Here is a 21,388-nt window from a genome sequence, read left to right as displayed (position 1 = left end):
GGCCTATAGAGCGAGATGAGCGCCGCAACCCCAGAGTTGGTCACGACTGGACGTAATGGTTAGGGGTCCCTTTACCTTTACCTTAATCTTTTTTAACTGGAGGTGACAGGGAATGAATCTGGAGACTGGGACTTTCTGTGCGTAATGCAACTGCTCTAACACTGAACTATGCCCCCACCCCACCCCTGGAAATAAGAGAAATTAATAGCACAAGCGTAACAGCCCTGGCTCAGATGGGTGATGAGACTGACCACAGGCCCCTGCAATAGAAAGAGGCTGTTTCAATGGCAGAAGGTGCAGAATTGGCTCTCTTGATCTCTGCGTCTAAATAGCATTTTAAAAAATGGGGTCACCTACTCTGAGTCATCTCGGTAAGGGGAGATGAAAATCAAAAGACATAAATATTTCAAAAGTCAGTCTCATCCACCCAAAAATGGACATGGCCAGCACTGTCCCCACAAGCCCCCCACCCCATAACACTCTGATGAACATGCCAAAGAGGGACTCACCGTGAATGTCTTGATTTTCGTCTTGTATTTCATACCTCCAGGTAGGTTGACTGATATATGACGTGAGCCACGTCCCTTCTACCAATGGGAAAGGATTCAGGGTTTGACAGAATCCAGTACAGACATCTTTGTCCCCTTCCCCGAGAGCAGGATCAGGCAAATTTAATCACTATGAAGCCCTACTGGGGCTTTCCATTACAGATTCCAGCATCTGCTTGACTCTCACAGTGAAATGAATAGGGCTTAAAAACCTGACCTGATTGTGACCTTTGGGCTTTTAATATCTTTAAGAACATAGCTTGAATGACTGAAGATATTTGCATTACTTAAGCATGCTCTGGGTTTTCAGCATAGATCAAACACATTGTGATTTCTGGGAGAGCAGCATAGCTGGATGGGGAAGATTCCTTTTGCATTTCCTATTGGCAGCTCTTATCTCTCTCAAATCCTATTCAGCCACATCCATCATCCCAAAAAATTCTGTCTGTTCCTCAGAACATCATTGCTATCGCTAACACCTCTCCCCACAAATCCCATCCACAAAGGAAACTCAGTTCCCCTTTATAAGCACACATGTAGGCTCACAACCTCCCAGTCAGATGCTAGTAACGCCTCACGAACCATTTCAGCCAGTATACAATCGACTCCTCACTTGCTGAATATTGTCTCCTTCCCATATATATCGAGTTCCCGTTCATGCAGCCCATAAAGCAAGGGCCAGCCCTCCCATTAACCAGAGTGAGGCAACTGCCTCACACAGCAAGGGGCACCATGCTGAAAGTGCCACACAGCCTGTCCTTAAACTGTCCTGCTTCCCTCAAGTGTAGTGGGGGATGCTGTTCCATTGCCAGTATGGAAGTAAGATTCAACTCTTCAGCCCCATTTGCCTCTTAAGTGTAATGTGTGCCTGTATGTACTATTTTGTCCATTGCCCCAGGCAGCAAAATGTCCAGGCACAGCCCTGCATCAAGGAAAGTCCACTCCGCAGTTCCTGTACTGGCACATACCTCCTAGCCCCAAAAATTTACTGTCTCAGGGACTTGCCTTAGCAACCCAAATGGTAGAATACCCCCTTCAGCACCCGACCTCCTGCAACCATATTTCACTCAGTTACCAGAAGCGCTTCAGTCTCCACACGGAACGGCAAGTGTCGACGGCCTCCATACATGACCATTTTCCTCAGGTTGCTCTGGCAAATCCTGGCTATTTCTGTGGTTGAGAAAGGGCAAAGGGCTGAGCTTGTCACCTCATGGGTCTTACGAGTGTTGCCTTACGAGTACTACAAGCTAGAGAACTCTGCTCAGTTGGGATTCTGAATTTAGCCCCCGATTTGGTGTGAAAACTGGAGCCCCAACAACCTTTCAGGATATCTCTTGCCTTGTGACAATGAAGGGAAGTCTAAAGAACCACACGGGAGTGAGGCAGTCGGTGATACTGTGCCCAGCACTGGGAAGATCCCACCAAACCCCTCAGCTTAATTCAATGAAGCTTTGAGTTGCTTCTTCCATAGTCAACCTCATTAACTTATCACAGACCAAAGAAGGCCAATGGATTCTTTGCGTACCTCTTGGGATGGTCAGCTCCAAGTCCATTATGGTTGTTACAGCCTCCTATTCTAGCCCTTACCCACCCAATTTTCAATTGGAAAGGTAGTACCCTGAGGATGATGGCTTTAAAAGAGGATTAGATACATTCATGGAGGAGAGGGCTCTCATGGCAGCTATGCTATGCCTCCAGTTGGATTTAATGATGCTTCCGAATACCAGTTGCTGGAAACCACGGGAAGGGAGAGTGTTCTTGTGCTCATATTCTGCTCCATGGTTTCCACAGGCATCTGGTTGCCCACTATGAGTACTAGATGGTCCATTGTCCTGATCCAACAGACTATTCTTATGTTCATATCCCTACCAGCCGAGCCTCAAGGGCTAGGGCCTACTGCTCATATAATTTACTGAAGCAGAGTTTGGAGTTCCTGGCTATCATAACTTGAGGAGACATTGTGTAAACAACAGCCATATGTATGGAATTATGGAATCCTGCAGGTGGTGTGACCTCAGTTCAAGTCAGCAAAATCCCTCCCAGGACCACCACCCCAGGAGTGAAGTAAGAGCCGCTTCTTGCTCTCCCTCATGCTTCATGAATGAAGCCAGCACATATGGCCCAAGGGTGGGAGGCAGACGATACCTGTGCTGGAACTGGGGTCAGAGCTGGCCTGCTGCAAATACTTGGTGGCATATGGCATCAAAATGCTGGAAGGGAGGAAGTATCCAGTCAAGAGGCCCAGGAGTCTCCAGCCACGGAGACAGCTCTCTCTGCAGGACAGAGAAAAACATGGGGGATAGTTCCCTTGGGCAGAGCACAGAGCAGGATTAGACAAAAGACAACTTCTGGTTGGCTGAAAGTGATCCAGGAATAAAGGAAGACTGAGGGGGAGAGAAAAGAGAAAAGTTGGAAGGGAAAGATGGGGAAATGAGAAGCTTCAAGGAGTGAAGGGGGGGGAATTATGGACGCGGGTGGCGCTGTGGGTCAAAAGGTTGGCGGTTTGAATCCCCGCGATGGGGTGAGCTCCTGTTGCTCGGTCCCAGCTCCTGCCAACCTAGCAGTTCGAGAGCACGTCAAAGTGCAGGTAGATAAATAGGTACCACTCTGGCGGGAAGGTAAATGGTGTTTCCGTGCGCTGCTCTGGTTCACCAGAAGTGGCTTAGTCATGCTGGCCATATGACCCGGAAGCTGTACGCCGGCTCCCTCGGCCAATAAAGCGAGATGAGTGTCACAACCCCAGAGTCGGCCATGACTGGACCTAATGGTCAGGGGTCCCTTTACCTTTAAGGTACTCCATGTACCTGCTCAGTTCATAAGAAATACATCTTCCTTGAAAAAGAGCAAAGAGCCTGAAGTAGATGAGCCCTGCAGCTGCTCCAAAGAAGTCGCAGGTGTTTACAGCACAGAGTTCACTTTAAAGTCCTTGACTTTCAGAGGCTATGATTCAATACAGAGATCCTAAGGGGCAATTACAGCCTCACAGCAGTGAGGCAGGCAGGTGGAAGGCACAAAAGCCACTGTATCAACACATGGGGAGGTTATTGTTTTGTTTTGAGTGTGTATTTTGTCTTTTTAACTTGTGAACCACCCTGAGGTCTACAAATGGAGGGCAGTTTGCAGTTTCATAAATAAAGAAATATGTTTAAGCCCTGACTTCAACATTACAATTCCCTTTATTCAAGCCCACAGCCACAGTCCTCAGAAGATGAAAATACAGTCCATGATTGACAGCGAGGAAGACAGCAGAGGGACGGGAGGATATACCATAGTCCCAACTTGATATCTGAGGCTAGACTGCTCTCTCATTGACTCCTCCCTTCACATGAATGGGATCAGTCCTGTTTTATAACAGGCCATAAATGAGAGCTACGTAACCCTGACATTTCTGTAGTGCAGCAGAAGGGGCGGCCACAATGTCTAGGAACCTGGGAGGCTAGTGCTGAATTTGTGGAATCCTCGGTATTTGTGATCTTGTTTTCAATAAAAGCCCAAAGAGGGTTACAGAGAAAACCAACACTTTTCCATGAAAAGGGGGCTCTTCAGATGTTGCTGGTCATGTTGACTTAGGCCAGTGATGTCCAAACTTTTTTCAAAGAGGGCCACATTTGATGAAGTGAAGGGCCGTGAGTGAGGGCCAACCAAAGGGCCAACCTTTTTTTGGGATTGAAGTTTGTTGAGATTTTTTTAGGATTTTACCCCAGGAAATAAACTGCTGCAGGGGCCGGATTAAACCAACCGGCAGGCCATATTAGGCCCCCAAAACAGACTTTGGACATGCCTGACTTAGGCTGATGAGAGCTGGAGTTCTGCAAGTGTATTGCTACAGGTATAGAAACCAGATAATATTTGGAAAGGACTCCCTGCACTTATGGTTTAGAACATTTTCATTACTGTTACTTTTGGAAGCTAGTGTGCTGTAGTAGCTAGGCTATGGTGCTTAGACCCTGGGCCAGTCCCTATATCTCATACTGACTAACTACACATGGCTGTTGTAAGGATAAAGTGGGGGGGGGGACACCCAAGGACCCCAATTTGAGGTTCTTTGAAGAAAGGCAGGGTGAGGATTGCAATATACATAAACAACTCCTTTAAAATCCAACACCCTGTTCATTCCCAGAGCATCAGCGCTGGGGCTCATCAGTAATCCATTACTCAGATCTCTGCTTTTCTTCCACCACTCCAATTTGGCAAAAAATTAAATAGATTGGAGCCAACAGCCAGTTAAATCAATGTAAAAAATTGCATCATTAGGGTTCACTCCCACCCACACACCAAAAGATCTTGATTTTCTAATGATGAAATTTTCACTCAAATTAACACCTACATCTCCTCTTTTCTAACAAGAGGCTCCCTTACTTAACACTTCACACTGACATCCCAATTATACCCACCCATGTTCCCCTATTCCTTCAATTTCAGAGCTCCCGCCACCCACAGACACACATGCAGAGGTACTTACTGACTGGGGTTCCGCGTGATCTGTTTGATGACCTGGCAGTAAACCTCGTCACACAGATTCTCCTTCTCTTTGCACAGCTATACAAGGCAGAGAAGCATAAGAGGAAAAGCAGATACATGGCAACATTTTGGAACCTCCTTAACTTACATAGAGTAGAAAGACCTCCGTACTGATTCCTGACTTATCATCTTGCATGGGATTGGGCAATGCAGGGATCAACAGAGGAGGGTGATGGTTAAGGGAGCGTAATGAGGGCCTGTCTTTCTCAGGCTGACTCCTACTTGGCACCTCTTCCCCCAAGGCAGCCATCAGTGGGTTGGTAATATTACCCAACTCCTCCCAGACAATCCCGCCCATCCACTGAGGACAGTGAAGGAGGATGTTCCGTGTGTCCCATGAAGTTGTGGTTGGTAGGAACACTGGACGAAAGGGCCTTCTCTGATGCAGTGCAAAGGATGTGGAACTCACTGTCCCAGGAGATGCCTCTAGCTTGACTGGTCTAAGATGACGATGACCAGAATAATTTTGCAGCGGCTTAGAGTCTAAAGATTTGATTGGGTTGTACTTAAGATAGTAACTCCTAAACCAGAATATTTGAAAATAATTTGGCTCGATAAGCACGTTGCATCTAAAACATGGGTAGGCAAACTAAGGCCTGGGGGCCGAATCCGGCCCAATCGCCTTCTAAATCTGGCCCGCGGACGGTCTGGGAATCAGTGTGTTTTTACATGAGTAGAATGTGTCCTTTTATTTAAAATGCAGCTCTGGGTTATTCGTGGGGCATAGGAATTCGTTCACTACGTTTTTCAAAATATAGTCTGGCCCCCCACAAGATCTGAGGGACGGCTGAAAAAGTTTGCTGACCCCTGATCTAAAAGGTCCCTCCAACACTCAGCTGCATTTGGTATCTTCCAGCTTTTCCTTCCCTTTCATCAGCAGGTATTTGGCCAGACATAAGAATTAAAAATCGCTTGCTGGATCAGGCCAATGGCCCATCTATTCCAGCATCCTGTTCTCTCAGTGCTCAACCAAATGCCTATGTGAAGCCCACAAGCATACAAGAATACAATGGCACTTTCCTGATTAGCTTATTTTATTTACTTTTTACTTTGCTCCCTGATGCTGTTCTGTTTTGGCTTCCCATATTGTGTATTTTAAATTGATTTATCTCTGAGGGTGTGTTGTTGTTTTTTTATTAATGATGTAGGGGCCCCCGTGGGTCTCCCTGTTTGAAGCAGAAAGGCAGGATAAAAATCTCATTAAAAAAATTGATAGATTATTTACTTCCCATCCTTATAGGAATCGAGCATCACTTAGGAGAGATTGTGATCTTCCCTTCCCCAAACATTAGCCCATTCTGGTCGCCATCACCCACACAAGCCCATCACAAAAAGAGCCACAAACCTGGAGGATTTCATAGACATAATCAACCTCATCTTTGCTCTTGAGGCCTGGCTGGTCTCCCATGAATCTCATCAGAGCTGCAAAACAGGAGCTAGCATTAATCTCTGCTCCTACTTCAGAACTGGAAAAGGAAAACAAAGGCACTGGGAATGGTGAAATTAAGAAAATTGTAGCCTCCGTTTCTGCCAATATTGACAAACCAAGGGGAAAGTCCAATGTCTGGATAATGGTTTCTCCCATTAGGGGAGAAGCAGAAATGCTCTCAGGCCATTCCCCTGGTGCCAGATCTGCATAAATGAGACCTATCCCAGAGCTCTGGAAGCACAGCCACTGCCACCTCCCCCATTGCCTAGCACAAGGAAAAACCACCTACTCAGGAAATTTTTCGTAGCCAGGTCATTCATCTTGCCATCAGAGTAGAACAGGAGTGATTCTTTGATTGGTTCCTGTGAGGTCAGAATACAAGCAGTCAAGAAGAGGCAAAGCCCAAGAAGGCAGCTGATACCCTCAGCGCAAAGTTCAAGTGGGTCTAGTAGAAGTGTGCACACCCTTAATAATTTATTATTTCTATCCCGCCAATCTGGCTGGGTTTCCCCAGCCACTCTGGGTGGCTCCCAACAGAATATTAAAAACACGGTAAAACATCAAACACAAAAAACTTCCCTAAACAGGGCTGCCTTCAGATGTCTTCTAAAAGTCAGGTACAGTGGTACCTCGGGTTAAAAACTTAATTCGTTCCGGAGGTCTGTTCTCAACCTGAAACTGTTCTTAACCTGAGACACCACTTTAGCTAATGGGGCCTCCCACTGGCGCCGCACTGCCACCATGCGATTTCTGTTCTCATCCTGAAGCAAAGTTCTTAACCCGAGGTACTATTTCTGGGTTAGCGGAATCTGTAACCTGAAGCGTCTGTAACCCAAGGTACCACTGCAGTTGTTTATTTCCTTGATCTCTGATGGGAGGGCATTCCCCAGGGCCAGCGCCACCTCTGCCTGGTGACCCATGTAACAAGCACCATCAGATACTTCAGCACCGACTTCCAAAAGGCAAGCTGCCCGTCTATCAGGCATCTTTCAACTATCCACATTCCAAGTGATAAAGGAACTACCCAGAGATGACTCCCCTCTCCCTCTGATTTACCTTAGTATGCTGAACCATGAGAGCTGTGTCCTTCTGTTCAGCACTCATCCCCTTCCATCCCAGCCTAGCAGAGACAGAAAATTAGGGTATTACCCAGGAGAAAAAAAACATTCAAGAATCTGGTCTGACATATGCCCTACTCTTCAGCTGCTTTGCAGTCATAGCTCAGTGGCAAAGCACATGCAAACCCAGGTTGCAGGTCCTATCCCTGGCATCTCCTAGATTTATTTGGTATCAGGTGACCCTGGAGATCTGGAACAGGTGAATATAGAAGTGGGGAACCCTTTTCAGCCTGAGGGCCACATTCCCTTTTGGGCAACTTTCCAAGGGCCACATAATAATAATAATTTATTATTTATACCCCGCCCATCTGGCTGGGTTTCCCCAGCCACTCTGGGCGGCTTCCAACAGAACACTAAAATACAATAACCTATTAAACATTAAAAGCTTCCCTAAACATCACATGCCATTAGTAGATGAGGCCGAAGGCAAAAGTGGGTGGAGCAATGAATGGAGATTTTACCATTTTACAGCAGGCTAGGTTCTGCGCGCGCGCACACACACACACACACACACACACAGCCCTCTGAATCCTTCATCCAATTTTTCTGAGTTCAACGACACATTTCAGCCAGGCAAAGAAACTTGGGATGTGAAGCAGAGGTGTATGGCCCAGGGAGAGCCTTGAGAATTGGTCCTGGAGGGTCACTCACTTGCCCCCTCACAAGGCCTGAGGTTCCCTGCTCCAGGCATTGACAGTCTTTTGTTAGAAGGACAGAGCCTGAAATGGTATAAAGCAGCTTTATCTGTTTCCAGCAGTGATTCATAAGCTGCAGTCCATGGACTACCAGCGGTCTGGGAAACAACGATAAAAAACAACAAGAGTGAGTTGAAGGTTCTTTGTTTGCTGTGGTGGAAACTTCACAGTTCCCCAGTCTACAATAATAAATGGATGGCATGAAGAGAAAAGAGAGCCCTTTCTAGGAAGAGGGTAAATGTTGCATAACTTAGATGCATATCAATTAATCGACATCAGCCCTGGAAGTGGGGAATTCCAAAGTAACTTCAAATCCTTTCCTCTTGGTCTGGCCAACACTTGAGGTACATGTCAAGTCATGTGGATGAACTTCTCCCCTCTTAATTTCCCATGAGGCCCATACTTTCCTTTGAAGTGGTATGAAAGAAAATGTCAGACAGGTCCCACCCAGGGAAATTTTGTCATCAGAAAATGTAATGCTATCTTAGCACAACTCCTTTAGATCTTGGTACCACCTCATCATAGTAACACAAATGCAGGCAAGTTAGAAAAGTTAGAAGAATTTTTAAACATGATTTTATTGACGTGTATGGAAATATACAAAAGGCAGATCAAATACTATCTGTAAAATTTGATTATATTCCAAGAAAAATAATTTAAACTATATTTTATTTAGGTTTACTGAACTCACAAAAAAATTCTGCACATCATTACAGCACATCAAGAGGGATTTCAGTAAACAAAATGGAGCGAAGAAATAGAAACTGAATAGTAAGGAATTTGTACGATTCCTGGGATTTTGTTGAGAATTCTAGTAAGATGTGGCATGATAAATTCTATGGAATGCATCAAATTAAATATACACATTAGTATTTTAAGGGAATGTGCTCATGGCCTAGTAAGGACTCAGCAAAGGAAACATAAACGAAACCATGGGGTCATAGTACTTTTCTTTTGAGTGAGATTCCTTGCTACCTGAAGTAACAGATGGATAATTTAGCATGTACTGTAGCCAGTATTTTCCATATCTTATCAATATACTTTTCTGGGAAGGTTGCTGACTAGGGCTTTCAAGCTATTTTTGTGGGGAAACAGGCAAAAACAGCATACGCTGCCATAAGTCTGGATTTCCCCAGATTTTTTCTTCCCGATTTCCGCCCGGACACTGCTACCAACTGCAATATTCTCGATATGTCCGGGAAAATCTGGGTGGATGGTGACCCTATTGCTGACATGGTTCCACTTCCTCACTAGTCATCATTTTGTTGCCATGTAGTTGTTTATGGAAGTCTTTATCCAAACCACCAGAATGACTGTGTTCAGAACAATTCATTAGCATAGCTTTGGAGGCCCCACGTGGCCTGGAGAGCAACTGTTCTGGCAGACATTCCAAAACCATTGTATTGAAGGAAGGCACTCCCACCAAAGGTGGAAGTAGGTGCCTATTTGTCCACATTCTTTCCAAAAGTGTTTGTTAGAGTTTGGAAGTATTCACAGGAGTTGAGAAGTTATATACCATCAGCTGAAAAGCATCATATGGGAGCTTCTTTCTGTTCATTTTGACAGCGTAGCAAATGAATTCTCAAATGGGCAATGCAGTCATTGTCTTCCAAACTCTTGTCCAAGTAGTCCAGCTCCCAAACACAAATGTAAGAGTGGCCCTCTTACAGAAGGGGTGTTCAGAGGATATTATTTATGGCTGTTATAATATTCATTGCTGATAGGGTAGCTGTTCCATGGATGTCTCCAGAGACACAAATGAGTGTTCGGCTGCCAATTTGATATGAAGTTGGTTTAAAAAGCATGTAGTGATATAGAGGGAGAGGAGCAGGCTCAGCTTCCTTCGGGTTATCTGCATGAAAAAGAAGGTTCTAGAAGTATTCTTACCTTTGAGGTTTCTTTTTTCCAGTGAGTCTCCTACTCTCATCAATGTTTTTTCCACTTGTGTGTGTGTGCTATCATTAGAAACAGTACATTTCTTGTTTCAAAGGCCCTAGGGCAATACAGTAAGCACACAACTTATGCGTGTTTAATGTGTGCATTCAGCTTTACGTGCTTGGAAAACTTTTTTTTATTTTTTTTTTAAAGAAGGCAGAAGTCTAGGGGGGCAAGACTTTGGCAATCCCACCCGCCATTGCACCCAATGTGTTTTGACTAGACACGATTGCTCCTAGTATAGCTCAGTTGGCAGAGCATCATTATTATTTTATTATGTGTATACCAGCCTACACCCGCAGGTATAGGAGCATGAGACTCTTAATCTCAGGGTTGTGGGCAAAAAACCTCTACAATTCTATGATTTTGGCTTTAGGAGCAATCCCTGGAGTGTAACCCCTGCGTAAGTTATGTGCTTAAAGGTAAAGGGACCCCTGACCATTAGGTCCAGTCGCGGATGACTCTGGGGTTGCGGCGCTCATCTCGCTTTACAGGCCGAGGGAGCTGGCGCTTGTCTTCAGATAGCTTCCGGGTCATGTGGCCAGCATGACTAAGCTGCTTCTGGCAAACCAGAGCAGCGCACGGAAACGCCGTTTACCTTCCCGCTGGAGTGGTACCTATTTATCTACTTGCACTTTGACGTGCTTTCAAACTGCTAGGTGGGCAGGAGCAGGGACAGAGCAACGGGAGCTCACCCCGTTGCGGGGATTCGAACTGCCAACCTTCTGATCGGCAAGTCCTAGGCTCTGTGGTTTAACCCACAGCGCCACCCGCGTCCCAGTTATGTGCTTACTATACATGTGGAATGGTTTGAGTTTGCAGTTATGTGCTTACTATACTGCAAACTCAAACCATTCCACATGCCTACATATTCTGAAATATTAGTAACCTAAAATAAGTGGGTACAGAGAAGGTTGGCAGGAGAGGAGAGGAAGAATATCTGCGCCCAAAGAAATTTGGGGTGGGTGGGGGCAAAGACCTTGCCAAAGGACATGCCCTCCTTGGGAACCCTTTTGCATACAACTTCCTATGTGGAGGTGGGACAAAAAATATGGCATAAAGCTGGAGGGGTAAGGAGCCTGTGGTCTGCAGCCTAATGTCAGGCAGCCCTCAGAGACGGAGTGGCAGATTGAAAGAGTCAGCAAAGCTACAGCATCTTGCAGTCTTGCTGCAAATTCTACTCAATTTTGGCCCTCTTCCCACCCACTTTCAGCTGGGAGCCCACCCACCATTGCCTTTAGCTCTGCCTGCTATTGGCTGAGACCTCCAGTTGACTTTTCCCTTTGGTCAAAGGTCCTTCGCAGGAAAGAAGGTTCCCTACCTCTCGTATAAAGGAAATAGAGAGAAGGGAGGTCAGCAGAGTGTTATTTAAAATATTTTAATCTCATCTTTTTAAAAAAATAAAATTAAATTAAATGGGATTGGGAGTACTGGCTAGTGTTTTGATGCCAACCATGTGTGAAAAAGCTGCATACATGAGGAGCAACCATCCCATAACAAATACCAATCTAGAAGCACCCACAATAATTAAGGACCTCTGGTGCATATTACTCACGCGGACTGGGCTTCCTGGAAGTGTGTTGCGGCAAACTCCGCCATAGTATAGTTGCAAGGGGGAGTGCTGGCTGTTGTACTATTGACTTCTGACTCCAGGCTGGAGGTCAAGTTCTGATGGGGCAGGAAGAGAAAACCTTCATATAAACGTCACTTCAGGTTTTATGTATAACTGTCGGGAAAACTGCTCCGATTTTTAAAAAATGAATAGCAGTACGTAAGTAATTATTTTATAACTAAGCAAATCAGAAATATTTTTATAAGCAAATAATTATAATTAACAGCAGTCTACATATGCTTCCAATAGCAAAAACAACAACGCCCAAACAACCTTTCTCTCCCACTGCAGAACTCTTTTGGAGCTCTGTATTTCCTCACAGACCTCTCAAATCCACAGGCCCTACTCCCTGTCAGAGCATTTCCCCCCACCCATGAGAGAAACTGTAGAATCATTTGCTGCTGCCTCCTCCTCCTCACAGCCTGCCTCACCTCCTTGCTAATGTTTCTCTCCAGCTGTGTTTCTCTCCTTAGGCTCTTCCTGACAGCTTCCTGGCGGTTTGTACGGTTTGGATGGTTACTGTGGTAAGTGGGAGCTGCCACCGGCTGCACCATGCTGGAAGGGAAAAGGCCAGAGCGACCTCTGACAGAGCCAAACTGCCAGCCTGTGGGGAAAAGAGGCTGAAATTCACATCTGGACATTTGGGAACGGGGCTGCTTCCCTTTCTCTACCCAGCTTCTAGCTAAGTTGCTTCCGAGCCTGTATTTTCTTATGAAACCCTGCACTTCACACGTATGTTTAATATATTGTAAGAATGGATGCACACAGATGAACAAAAAATAAAATAAAAGCACCCAGTATTTGAATTTTGTATCAGCAGGACAATTCTGGCTTCCTTTTCCTTTCTTCTGTTTTTTACAATCAATACTCTGGATTCAATCAGTTGTCTTGTTTTCTCCACCCCCACCCCCACTGTCTGGCGCTTTCAGGGGAAAAAATTAGGGGACTGTCTGCCTTTTTTGGGAAGTTTTAGGGTTTTTTTAAGCACAGCACTGCAGAGTCATTCAAGTCAGTGCTGGCTTCTAACCTCCTTTTGAAAACAAACAAACCTACGATAATCTTATGAAAAACTTCTCTGAAGCAGAATGGAGATGATATCACAGGGATTAGCCAATCCATGCTGAGCACAGCTCACTCTGGCTGCAAATGGGAAGACCAGGATTCCTTGGAGATTGATCCTTAAGAGCAAGATTGAGCAGCTGGTTAAGTGCATTTCTACAGTGGGCTCTCTGCTCAAATCATTTGTATCGGGATATTTTAACCGACCAAGTACTATGTCTGTAGCAGGCATGCAGGTTGCTAAGGACGTGGAAATGTGGAAGGAACCTTTGAACAATAATGTGGTCTTTCACTGCCAGACCCTCTCACCTGGCTCCAGTTCCTCCATGCGCAGCAGTTGGATGAAGTCGCCTTTCTTGAAGCTCAAGAGGCTCTTGTCATCTGTTACATAGCTGCGCAAAGCTATGACGTAGTTGGAGTCCTTTTGGTGGGGAGGAACAGAGAGAGGAAAGAATAGCACAATTAAGGAGTTGTGGTTATTCTGGAGGTGGTGGCAGAGAGTCCTGTACTTTTCTTAAGCAAAGAGTAAAGGTGTTTCGAAGGCGCTTTCTCTCACCTTTTTCAGTTCAAGCAGGAAGAGCTCCACCACGGTCTTAATCTGCCGAGCCTTTCGAGAGTGAAGGATGAGCTGCTCATCCTTCAGAGAGAACTGAAGGGTACTGCGGTCCATCAGCTCTAAGGACAGCACATCTGAATAACTGAAAAAATCCAGAGAATATGGTTCGTAGCTGGCCTTTATACCTGGCTAAGTTCAGTGGCTGCGCCTCGCTAAGACCCCTGGGACCTTCCTTGCCTTGATGCCCCTCGAAAGAAATCTGAGGTCGCTGCACATATAATAGCATGCAGGAAAGGTGCCAAGACATGGGCAAGGAGAGAAGATGCAAAGAACAGGGAAAGGCCATCCTGCCCCATTCCCTTGCTTAGATCATCCCTCCATGACTCCCACACAAACCCATTCATCCAACCAGACTACAGTGTGCCACGATCAGTGTGTTTGCAGAGTTAATAGCTCCAGATGAATCAAGCAACTGAACCAAGCCATGTTTCATATTTTCAATTTACACACTAAATGTATTATTTTATTACTGATTTTAATTGTTTTGCTGAATATCTTATTCTTGTTTTTGCTTTATTGATATGCATTGTAAACTGCCCTGGGATAAATATTGTTAAGACTGGTACATAAATGCCATGGAGGGGGGCGGAATCAGTTGATCTTTTGAGAGAGAATCAGAAGACATAACTATACCAAAGATCTCAGGTGCTGCACAGGAGTTAATGTACGCAAGACAGGCCTTGACCACAGACTTACAATCTAACAGCGCAAAGGGAAGTGGGCATACCAAAGAAAGGGGAGAGATGTTTTGCTATAGCCATAAAGAGCAACACATGTTCTGAATCCTACTGAGAGCTTGAGTGCCATCAAAACTCACCCAAAGAGATTTCCCCACAGAGTTGTGCCATTTTGTGAACCACCCTGAGATCTACAGGTATAGGGTAGTATACAAATTTTAATAATTTTGGATACGTTCCAACATGCAGCCAACTTCTTAGATCTAGATTATGCATTCGTCCACAAAGTGATCAGGTTTGGGTCAACTTGTTGCAGCTTCTCAACAACCTCATGAACCCAGAACCCACCACCATCTCCTTAAAGCTGGATTTTATTGCCTCTTACCTGTAGCTGCAAAGGGTTTTCAGCTGCTCAGCATTGAAGCTGGCTGCTTTTGCTCTCTTCAGCAGCCTGAGCCCCCGGTGAGAAACGCCCAGAATCTGAACATCACTCCCGTTTTCTCCCTTTAATAAAGAGGAGGAGGAAAAGACTGACAGAATGTCTTGCGGTGGCCTGAGGGACACTTTTAATGCAGAGGTAGCAAGAAGCGTCAGAAAATCTTGCAGGGCAACCAACTCTGAGATGTGTCCATTGGGGGCCAGACCAAACGAGATGGAGGGATAAAGAAAGAAGCCATTATGCTTAAGCATAATGAAACAGAGCGCTGCGACGGGGGGAAGCCTCATTTAAACATAAGGGGAAGCGTATAAGGAAAACGTAACTGTGTGGTGTGTTCCAGGTGTCCTATGTCTCATTTAAACCAGGTCAGGTCACTTTGTGTGAATAGCATTGGCATGCTGGGGTGGGTGGTGGTATGGGCCAGACAACTTCTCATGCTTAACACTCCACACCTAACAGCTGCCGGCCTTGGTGGTTCCAGTGGTGGAGTGCAAGCAGATGGCCTCATGTTCAACCCACGGCAGCTCACGTGTAAGAAAAGGATACTGTAAGTGGGTGCTGGAAAAGGCCCTTCTCTGCTTGAGACCCTGGAGATCTGCCACTAATCAGTACACTGGGCTCAGCAGATATATATATAGCTTGAGCAACCATTAAAGGCAGCTTTCTATGTTCCTCAATAAGGAAGCAGAGCAGCATGAAATGCTGAGCAGCTAAGTTATTGTCACTCAACTAGCTGTTGATTAAACTGGGCTGGAGAAATTATTCACCAGGGAAAGGGCTACACGACAGTATATCCTCGCCAATGAGGTCATTTCCTAAGTACAGGGAGTCTCCCCCTCTCAATACACACATTGGCCAGCTTTCAAATATGCAACATCCCAACTGCTGCATTAAGTTGTTCAGGTACAACAAGTTTCACACGCACACATTGGATTATTCTGAATGCATTTGGTTTGGGCTTTGAGGATGTGTTAGGCCTGCTTGAATAGTACCACCTTATATATATGCAGAGCATTTCAAGCATTCTGAGATAGTCACATAAATTACAGTGGTACCTCGGGTTGCATACGCTTCAGGTTACAGACTCCACTAACCCAGAAATAGTACCTTGGGTTAAGAACTTTGCTTCAGGATGAGAACAGAAATTGGGCGGCGGCAGTGCAGCAACAGCAGGAGGCCCCATTCGCTAAAGTGGTGCTTCAGGTTAAGAACAGTTTCAGGTTAAGAACAGACCTCCGGAACGAATTAAGTACGTAACCAGAGGTACCACTGTATTTCCTTACATTAGCCCTGTGAGGTACTATTTTCTTACTCCATCTCCAACCCTTGCCCCCAACTGCTTGAAGATAGGATGCTGAGGGGATCATGGTTTGCCTAAGACACCATACAATCAGGTAATGGATGGGATGAGCTTTAACTTGAAGCTTGTGGCTTCACTCCTGAGGCTGGGGAGGGTGGGGTATAAATAAAAGTTGTTAGTTAGTTAGTTAGTTAGTTAGTTAGTTAGTTAGTTAGTTAGCTAGTTAGTTATTTCTGTTTAAAACATTCCAAGTAGTGACCCAGGCAGGGTCAGCACCAATGTTGAGTAGTAGCTAATAAAAGGGTGAGGGACATAAACGAATCACCCACCCAACTCGCAAGCAAAACCCAAGAGAGTCTCTCCCCCCACCCTGCCCCACTACAGGAGATAAGGTCCCAGGTCCCTCAAGCAACAGCTAGCCTGACTTACCTTAACTGGGAAAAGGCGAGAGAAATAGTTGGCCCAGTTATCACGAGCAGCTACCACAATCCTCTTCTTTATCCCATCATCTAGAATGGAGCTGGCATCCATGCCCACCTGGAACTCCACTGGCAAGGATGCAGAAAGGAAAATGTTTAATCAGCAGGGACAGGAAATGGTTCAAATTTGTCGTTAGTAGCCTTAGCAGAATTAAGCTGTGCTAACTCTGCTGGAGAAATGGGCTCGTATTTTTAGTCAGCCCCCTTACTTAAGCAGCACCAAACCCCAAATGTTTCAAGCAAGGAAAGCAAAATTCTGGAAGCAGGAATCTGATATTCTGATAGCAAAATCACCACCCCACTTTTTCTCTCACCTCTCCCCACCCCCCGCCACCAAACCTCACAATGCCTATGACAGCAATGTCTCACACCAAATGTAACTGAAGACAAAGACGTTATATGTACCTCTGTTATCTGTGAAAAATCAGTAAAAACTTTTTTTTTTACTGTTTAAATGATGCATTAAATGGTTGTAACTCACCCTGGGATTTTAGGGTGAAGGACAGGTAATAATACTATATCTGCAAGAATGTAGAGGCAACTCTAACATCTGTTGAATCACACTTGTGGAACAAAGAGGAATCTTAGGTGGTTGTTTGATAAGTTAATAAAATACCGAGGCAGCACAAAGTGTGCTATAAGACAGGATATGAACATGACAGTCCACACATCCCTAATGCACAGCCAGTGGCAGATGCATCCAAGAAGCCTTTTTAATTCCAGGAAGAAGCTGTATGTCCCCAAGACATATGGGGCATGGGTTAGGGTCGAGTGGTTGGAGAGGGGGCTGCTTACCCAACAGGTCTTTCATCTTACGCTTCTCCTCTTTGGAGATCCGAATGCATGATTCCGAATAAGTGTCTGTCATGATCTGAGAGGGAGCAAAGAAGATTGACTTTGATTAGACTCACATACGTCTTACTGGAAACGTCAGTCCGAGAGCTTTGAAGCTCAAAGCTCAAAGCAGAAAGCAGGTGCGTGGATTTAAGAAGGCACAAAAACCCAAGGAGAGGAAAAAGGGGAAAGAAAGAAATGTGCAGATGTTAATGGACCAAGAAGAAGGAAAGCGAGTTCACCACCACCCCGCCCCTGATGCCGCTCACCTGGTCACATAACAAATTTAAGCAATAAGGATGACTGAAGTTTTCCTTGGGGTAAAAAACCTGTTGGGAAACAAACACAAAGCTGTCTTCAAAATATGTAACCATTTCTCTCACCATCCAAGCCAACCAGAGATCCAGTGCACTGGTGTGAGTTCATTTTTTAAGGACACAGTTTTGACTGAAGTTCAAAGAAGAAGAACAGCCGATTCTTTACACAACTTGCCCACCCAACACACTTGGCATAGAGAGAGTGAGGAGTCCCATTCTTGCTCTTCATCTCCCGTCCTCCTTAGGGCAAGGCATGCAAACATGACATAGAGTGTCCAAATCAATCCCTATTACAGTGTCTTGATTTATATCTGCCCCAGGCCTTGTGGTCATCACACCTATTCAGAATTTATTTTCCTCATTTACCATTCCCAGGATTGTTCCTACTCCAAACCTGCAGAATTTATCACAGTGGGAGAGACCATGAGGCCGTGCCATCGCATGTCTTTACCACAACACTCGTTTTGTTGCGCTTCCTAGAACGAGGAAACACACTGAGATGGTTCCAGCTCAATTTGAAAAGCAGGACAAAGCAGAGCAGTGTCTGTGACAGGTCACATGACCAGGATTCCCAGCTCTTGCGAGATGCTCCCATCGCAGATGTACACGGCAAATTAGCCAGTTCTCCCACTTCCAGAAAAGAGCGCTGGTGCAATGGACCTTGACATACCTCTTTGCGCAGGAAGAGTTTCCAAGTAGGGTTGGCATAGGAGAAAGTAACACTAGCAGAGTGTCCTAAGAGCTGGGTTCTGATCCCGCCATCTTCCACCACTGTCAGAGCTGAGTCTAAGTGTAACAAAAGGGATGTCAGAAGAAGGGATTTTATTATTATTATGGTTGCTTCACCATTTATATGTCACTTTTCCACCAAAGCAGCCCTCAAAGGGGCTTACAAATCAATATATTGTAGTACTGCCAAGATATTCACTATCCACCATCATGTTCTCCCCAAAATAAGAAAGCATCATTCATCTAACTCCCCTGTTAGGGGTTTCAGTAAAGATTGTTGTAGATTTGTTGAACTGTTCAGATTTATAGCCTACCGTATCCATAAGGTAGGTAAAAAGCTTTCTAAAACAACTTACTAAAAGGGAAGTGTTTTTGCTGGTTGGGTGAATTTCTAAACTGCCCTACATTACAAGGCTCCCCAGGCTGTGTATGATTTAAAATAATAAAAACGAACACAACTGAATAAAAGACCAATACACAGAAGCTAAAGCCACAGAGTAAGCAAAGTCAGCAATATCCTGAAGAAGACATTTAAGACCAGCTAAAAGTCCAAGTTGGAACCACTGCCTGATGTCAAATAGATATCAAGGTAGATGTCATGTCAGCTTCTCAGGGGAAAACGATTCATATGTTGGGCACTGAGAAAACTCTCCTTGGTCTCCACCTGCCTAACTTCAGGTGTCGAGAGACTCAAACAATGGCCTCAGATAATAATTTTTATTAAGGGTTTTATAAATAATAATGATACACACAATAATAAAAATGGTGGTCTTTGCGATGAAAAGAAGGGCTTTGGCAGAGGCATGTGGAAGAAGACATTATTTCTAACAGGCCTCTCATTGATAATGACCAGCACTTTGAATTGTGGCCCATACCACAGTCTTCCCCAACATGTGGCCCTGCAGATGCTTTGACTACAACTCCCATCAGACCCAGGGAAGGCTCCCCCAAGGTGCATACACACTACAGTGGTACCTCTGGTTACGAACGTAATTCATTCTGGAAGTCCGTTCTTAACCTGAGGCACCACTTTAGCTAATGGAGCCTCCCGCTGCCACCGCGCGATTTCTGTTCTCATCCTGAGGTAAAGTTCTTAACCCGAGGTACTACTTCTGGGTTAGTGGAGTCTGTAACCCAAAGTGTTTGTAACCCGAGGCGTTTGTAACCTGAGGTACCACTGTACATACATTTAAAACACATTTGAATCACATCCTTTCCACCAGAAAATTCTGGGAACTGCAGTTTAACCTTCACGGAGTTACTATTTGCAGCAACGCTTAATAATAAATCACAGTGCCCGGGATTCTTTGAGGACAGGAAATGGGCTTTGAATGGATAGTGAGCACATAGCTCTGCACCCTAAAGATGAGCCACAGATAATCAGAAGGCACAGAGGATGAGAAGATCAACTCACTAATCACAAAGTCAAGGCTGCAGAGTCTAAGCTCCTCCACATACCTCTCATGCCAGTTTCTTCTGAAGCGTAGTCCAAAGGAAGGGCTGGTGGAGGTTGCAGGGGGGGAGGAGGAACCTCCGGGTTAGGAGGGGAGGTTGGTGGCGGCCGAGCAAAAAGGTTAATGAGGGGCAGCTGCTTTTCTTTGATGGAGCTGGACAACTTGCCAGGTGGTGGCAGTGGAGGAGGAGATGCTTGGGGGCTCCCCTCTGGTGATGCAGAGGACAGCTGTTTGCGTAAAGAAAAAGCAAGGCGGAGGAGAAGCGTTTTAAACATGGCCACAGGTCACACCTGCAGTCCTAGAGTAGCAACACAGAAGGCTGAAGAGCAAACAAACTGCTTAATTTAACCCACTGAGCAAAGCTTTCTGGCAGTAATCTCGTAAACTACAGGAGACAAAAAGGCATCAGTGTTGCTACTTCTCTGGATAACCCACTCCAGCAGGCCTGACTGGAGGGTTAATGTAACCATATCAGTAACAAGACTCCAGGTGACTTGGGTGTGGCAGGGAACTTACCCCAAAAGTGAGCTTATTGCATTGTAAAGCAACAACGGTTTGCCTTCCAAGGACATCGGGATCAGAGTTAGTGGTGAATGGTTCTTAACGAAAATTGCGACACTTTCCTCATGTCAATCTCAAGCATCTTTCTAAAACCCAAATAAGCTTCAACCAGATGGCTCTCACGGGACATGCTCCAAAAGCAGAGGTGCAGACAGAGGGGTGATGGTAGTACAGCAAGTCTGTATCGATAAAAGCCTGGAGCCTTCTGATATCCAGTCACACTTGGTATATATATTTTTTGTTTTTTATTTGTCCTACTTGTATCCTACTTTTTCTCTCTAAGGAGCATGTAGTGACTTATATAGATTTGTCTCGTTTTTATTGCCACCGTGACAGCTAATTGGAGAATCCCAACAGGACTTTGGCCGCTGACCACATTGGTTTTTCTAGGTGTGTCGCAACAGAAACCATTTGGAAGCGACAAGCTATTACTCACCTGTGAGTGTCCCACAATCCCCAGCTTTGCCAGAGCTTCCTCCTTGGGGTCATTCTTCTTCACGAAAGGTTTAGAGACGTTTCTGTAAGTCAAATAGGAAAAGAAAAACTTAAAACCAGCTCTGGTGAGTTAGTTGTATGGGCCAACAGTAAAAGTCAACAAAATGCCTGTCCTCAGAGTCCCTTCTTTGGACAGTCTCTTACAAATGCAATTGGACAATTCTGCCATTCCTCCCATGTTGGCCAAAAAACAGCTAGAGAGTTCTGCCCATGTTGGCTTGCTATGACAAGATGGTTCGTGCACAGGCAACACCCAGCCCCTTGGGAAGTTCACGGTCTGTGAAGCAGCTAACCGCATTGGCCTCGCTGGGCCCATTGTGTCTGTCTAACCAGCCAATAATAGCAAGCAGGCTAGTGATGCCACTGTCACAGTGAGGCATTGCCAGGGAAAGGGTGCCACAAAGGCCTCTGATAACAAGTTGGAGTCACGGAGAAGGTGGCACCAATGGTGTGTGGTCAGTGTACTTGAGGGATTAGGCTAGTCTCCTAAATGTTCACGGTAAATTAGAGTGCAGTGGTACCTCAGGTTAAGAACTTAATTCGTTCTGGAGGTCTGTTCTTAACCTGAAA

The 21,388-nt window shown here is 45.3% G+C and overlaps 1 protein-coding gene across 2 annotated transcripts in view; it reads right to left on the bottom strand.

Annotated features, from left to right (window-relative positions):
• The window catches only part of LOC128407492 (unconventional myosin-XVB-like), a 70,018-nt gene that overhangs the window by 13,410 nt on the left and 35,220 nt on the right, over nucleotides 1–21,388 (bottom strand). For both annotated transcript variants that reach the window (XM_053375901.1, XM_053375902.1), the window contains 18 exons: nucleotides 20,760–20,841; nucleotides 19,767–19,989; nucleotides 18,250–18,365; nucleotides 17,532–17,591; nucleotides 17,224–17,299; nucleotides 16,379–16,497; nucleotides 14,596–14,714; nucleotides 13,474–13,615; nucleotides 13,227–13,338; nucleotides 12,290–12,462; nucleotides 11,802–11,914; nucleotides 7,555–7,618; nucleotides 6,788–6,860; nucleotides 6,415–6,491; nucleotides 5,011–5,087; nucleotides 2,694–2,821; nucleotides 1,624–1,718; nucleotides 510–587 (listed from right to left, as the gene is read on the bottom strand). In XM_053375901.1, coding sequence (XP_053231876.1) covers nucleotides 510–587; nucleotides 1,624–1,718; nucleotides 2,694–2,821; nucleotides 5,011–5,087; nucleotides 6,415–6,491; nucleotides 6,788–6,860; nucleotides 7,555–7,618; nucleotides 11,802–11,914; nucleotides 12,290–12,462; nucleotides 13,227–13,338; nucleotides 13,474–13,615; nucleotides 14,596–14,714; nucleotides 16,379–16,497; nucleotides 17,224–17,299; nucleotides 17,532–17,591; nucleotides 18,250–18,365; nucleotides 19,767–19,989; nucleotides 20,760–20,841 — 1,927 coding nt within the window. The remainder of the gene's footprint in view (nucleotides 1–509; nucleotides 588–1,623; nucleotides 1,719–2,693; nucleotides 2,822–5,010; nucleotides 5,088–6,414; nucleotides 6,492–6,787; nucleotides 6,861–7,554; nucleotides 7,619–11,801; nucleotides 11,915–12,289; nucleotides 12,463–13,226; nucleotides 13,339–13,473; nucleotides 13,616–14,595; nucleotides 14,715–16,378; nucleotides 16,498–17,223; nucleotides 17,300–17,531; nucleotides 17,592–18,249; nucleotides 18,366–19,766; nucleotides 19,990–20,759; nucleotides 20,842–21,388) is intronic.

The sequence above is a fragment of the Podarcis raffonei genome, chromosome 2 (assembly GCF_027172205.1).
Source record: "Podarcis raffonei isolate rPodRaf1 chromosome 2, rPodRaf1.pri, whole genome shotgun sequence".
Lineage (NCBI taxonomy): Eukaryota > Metazoa > Chordata > Lepidosauria > Squamata > Lacertidae > Podarcis > Podarcis raffonei.
This window is presented reverse-complemented; position numbering and strand designations above follow the sequence as displayed.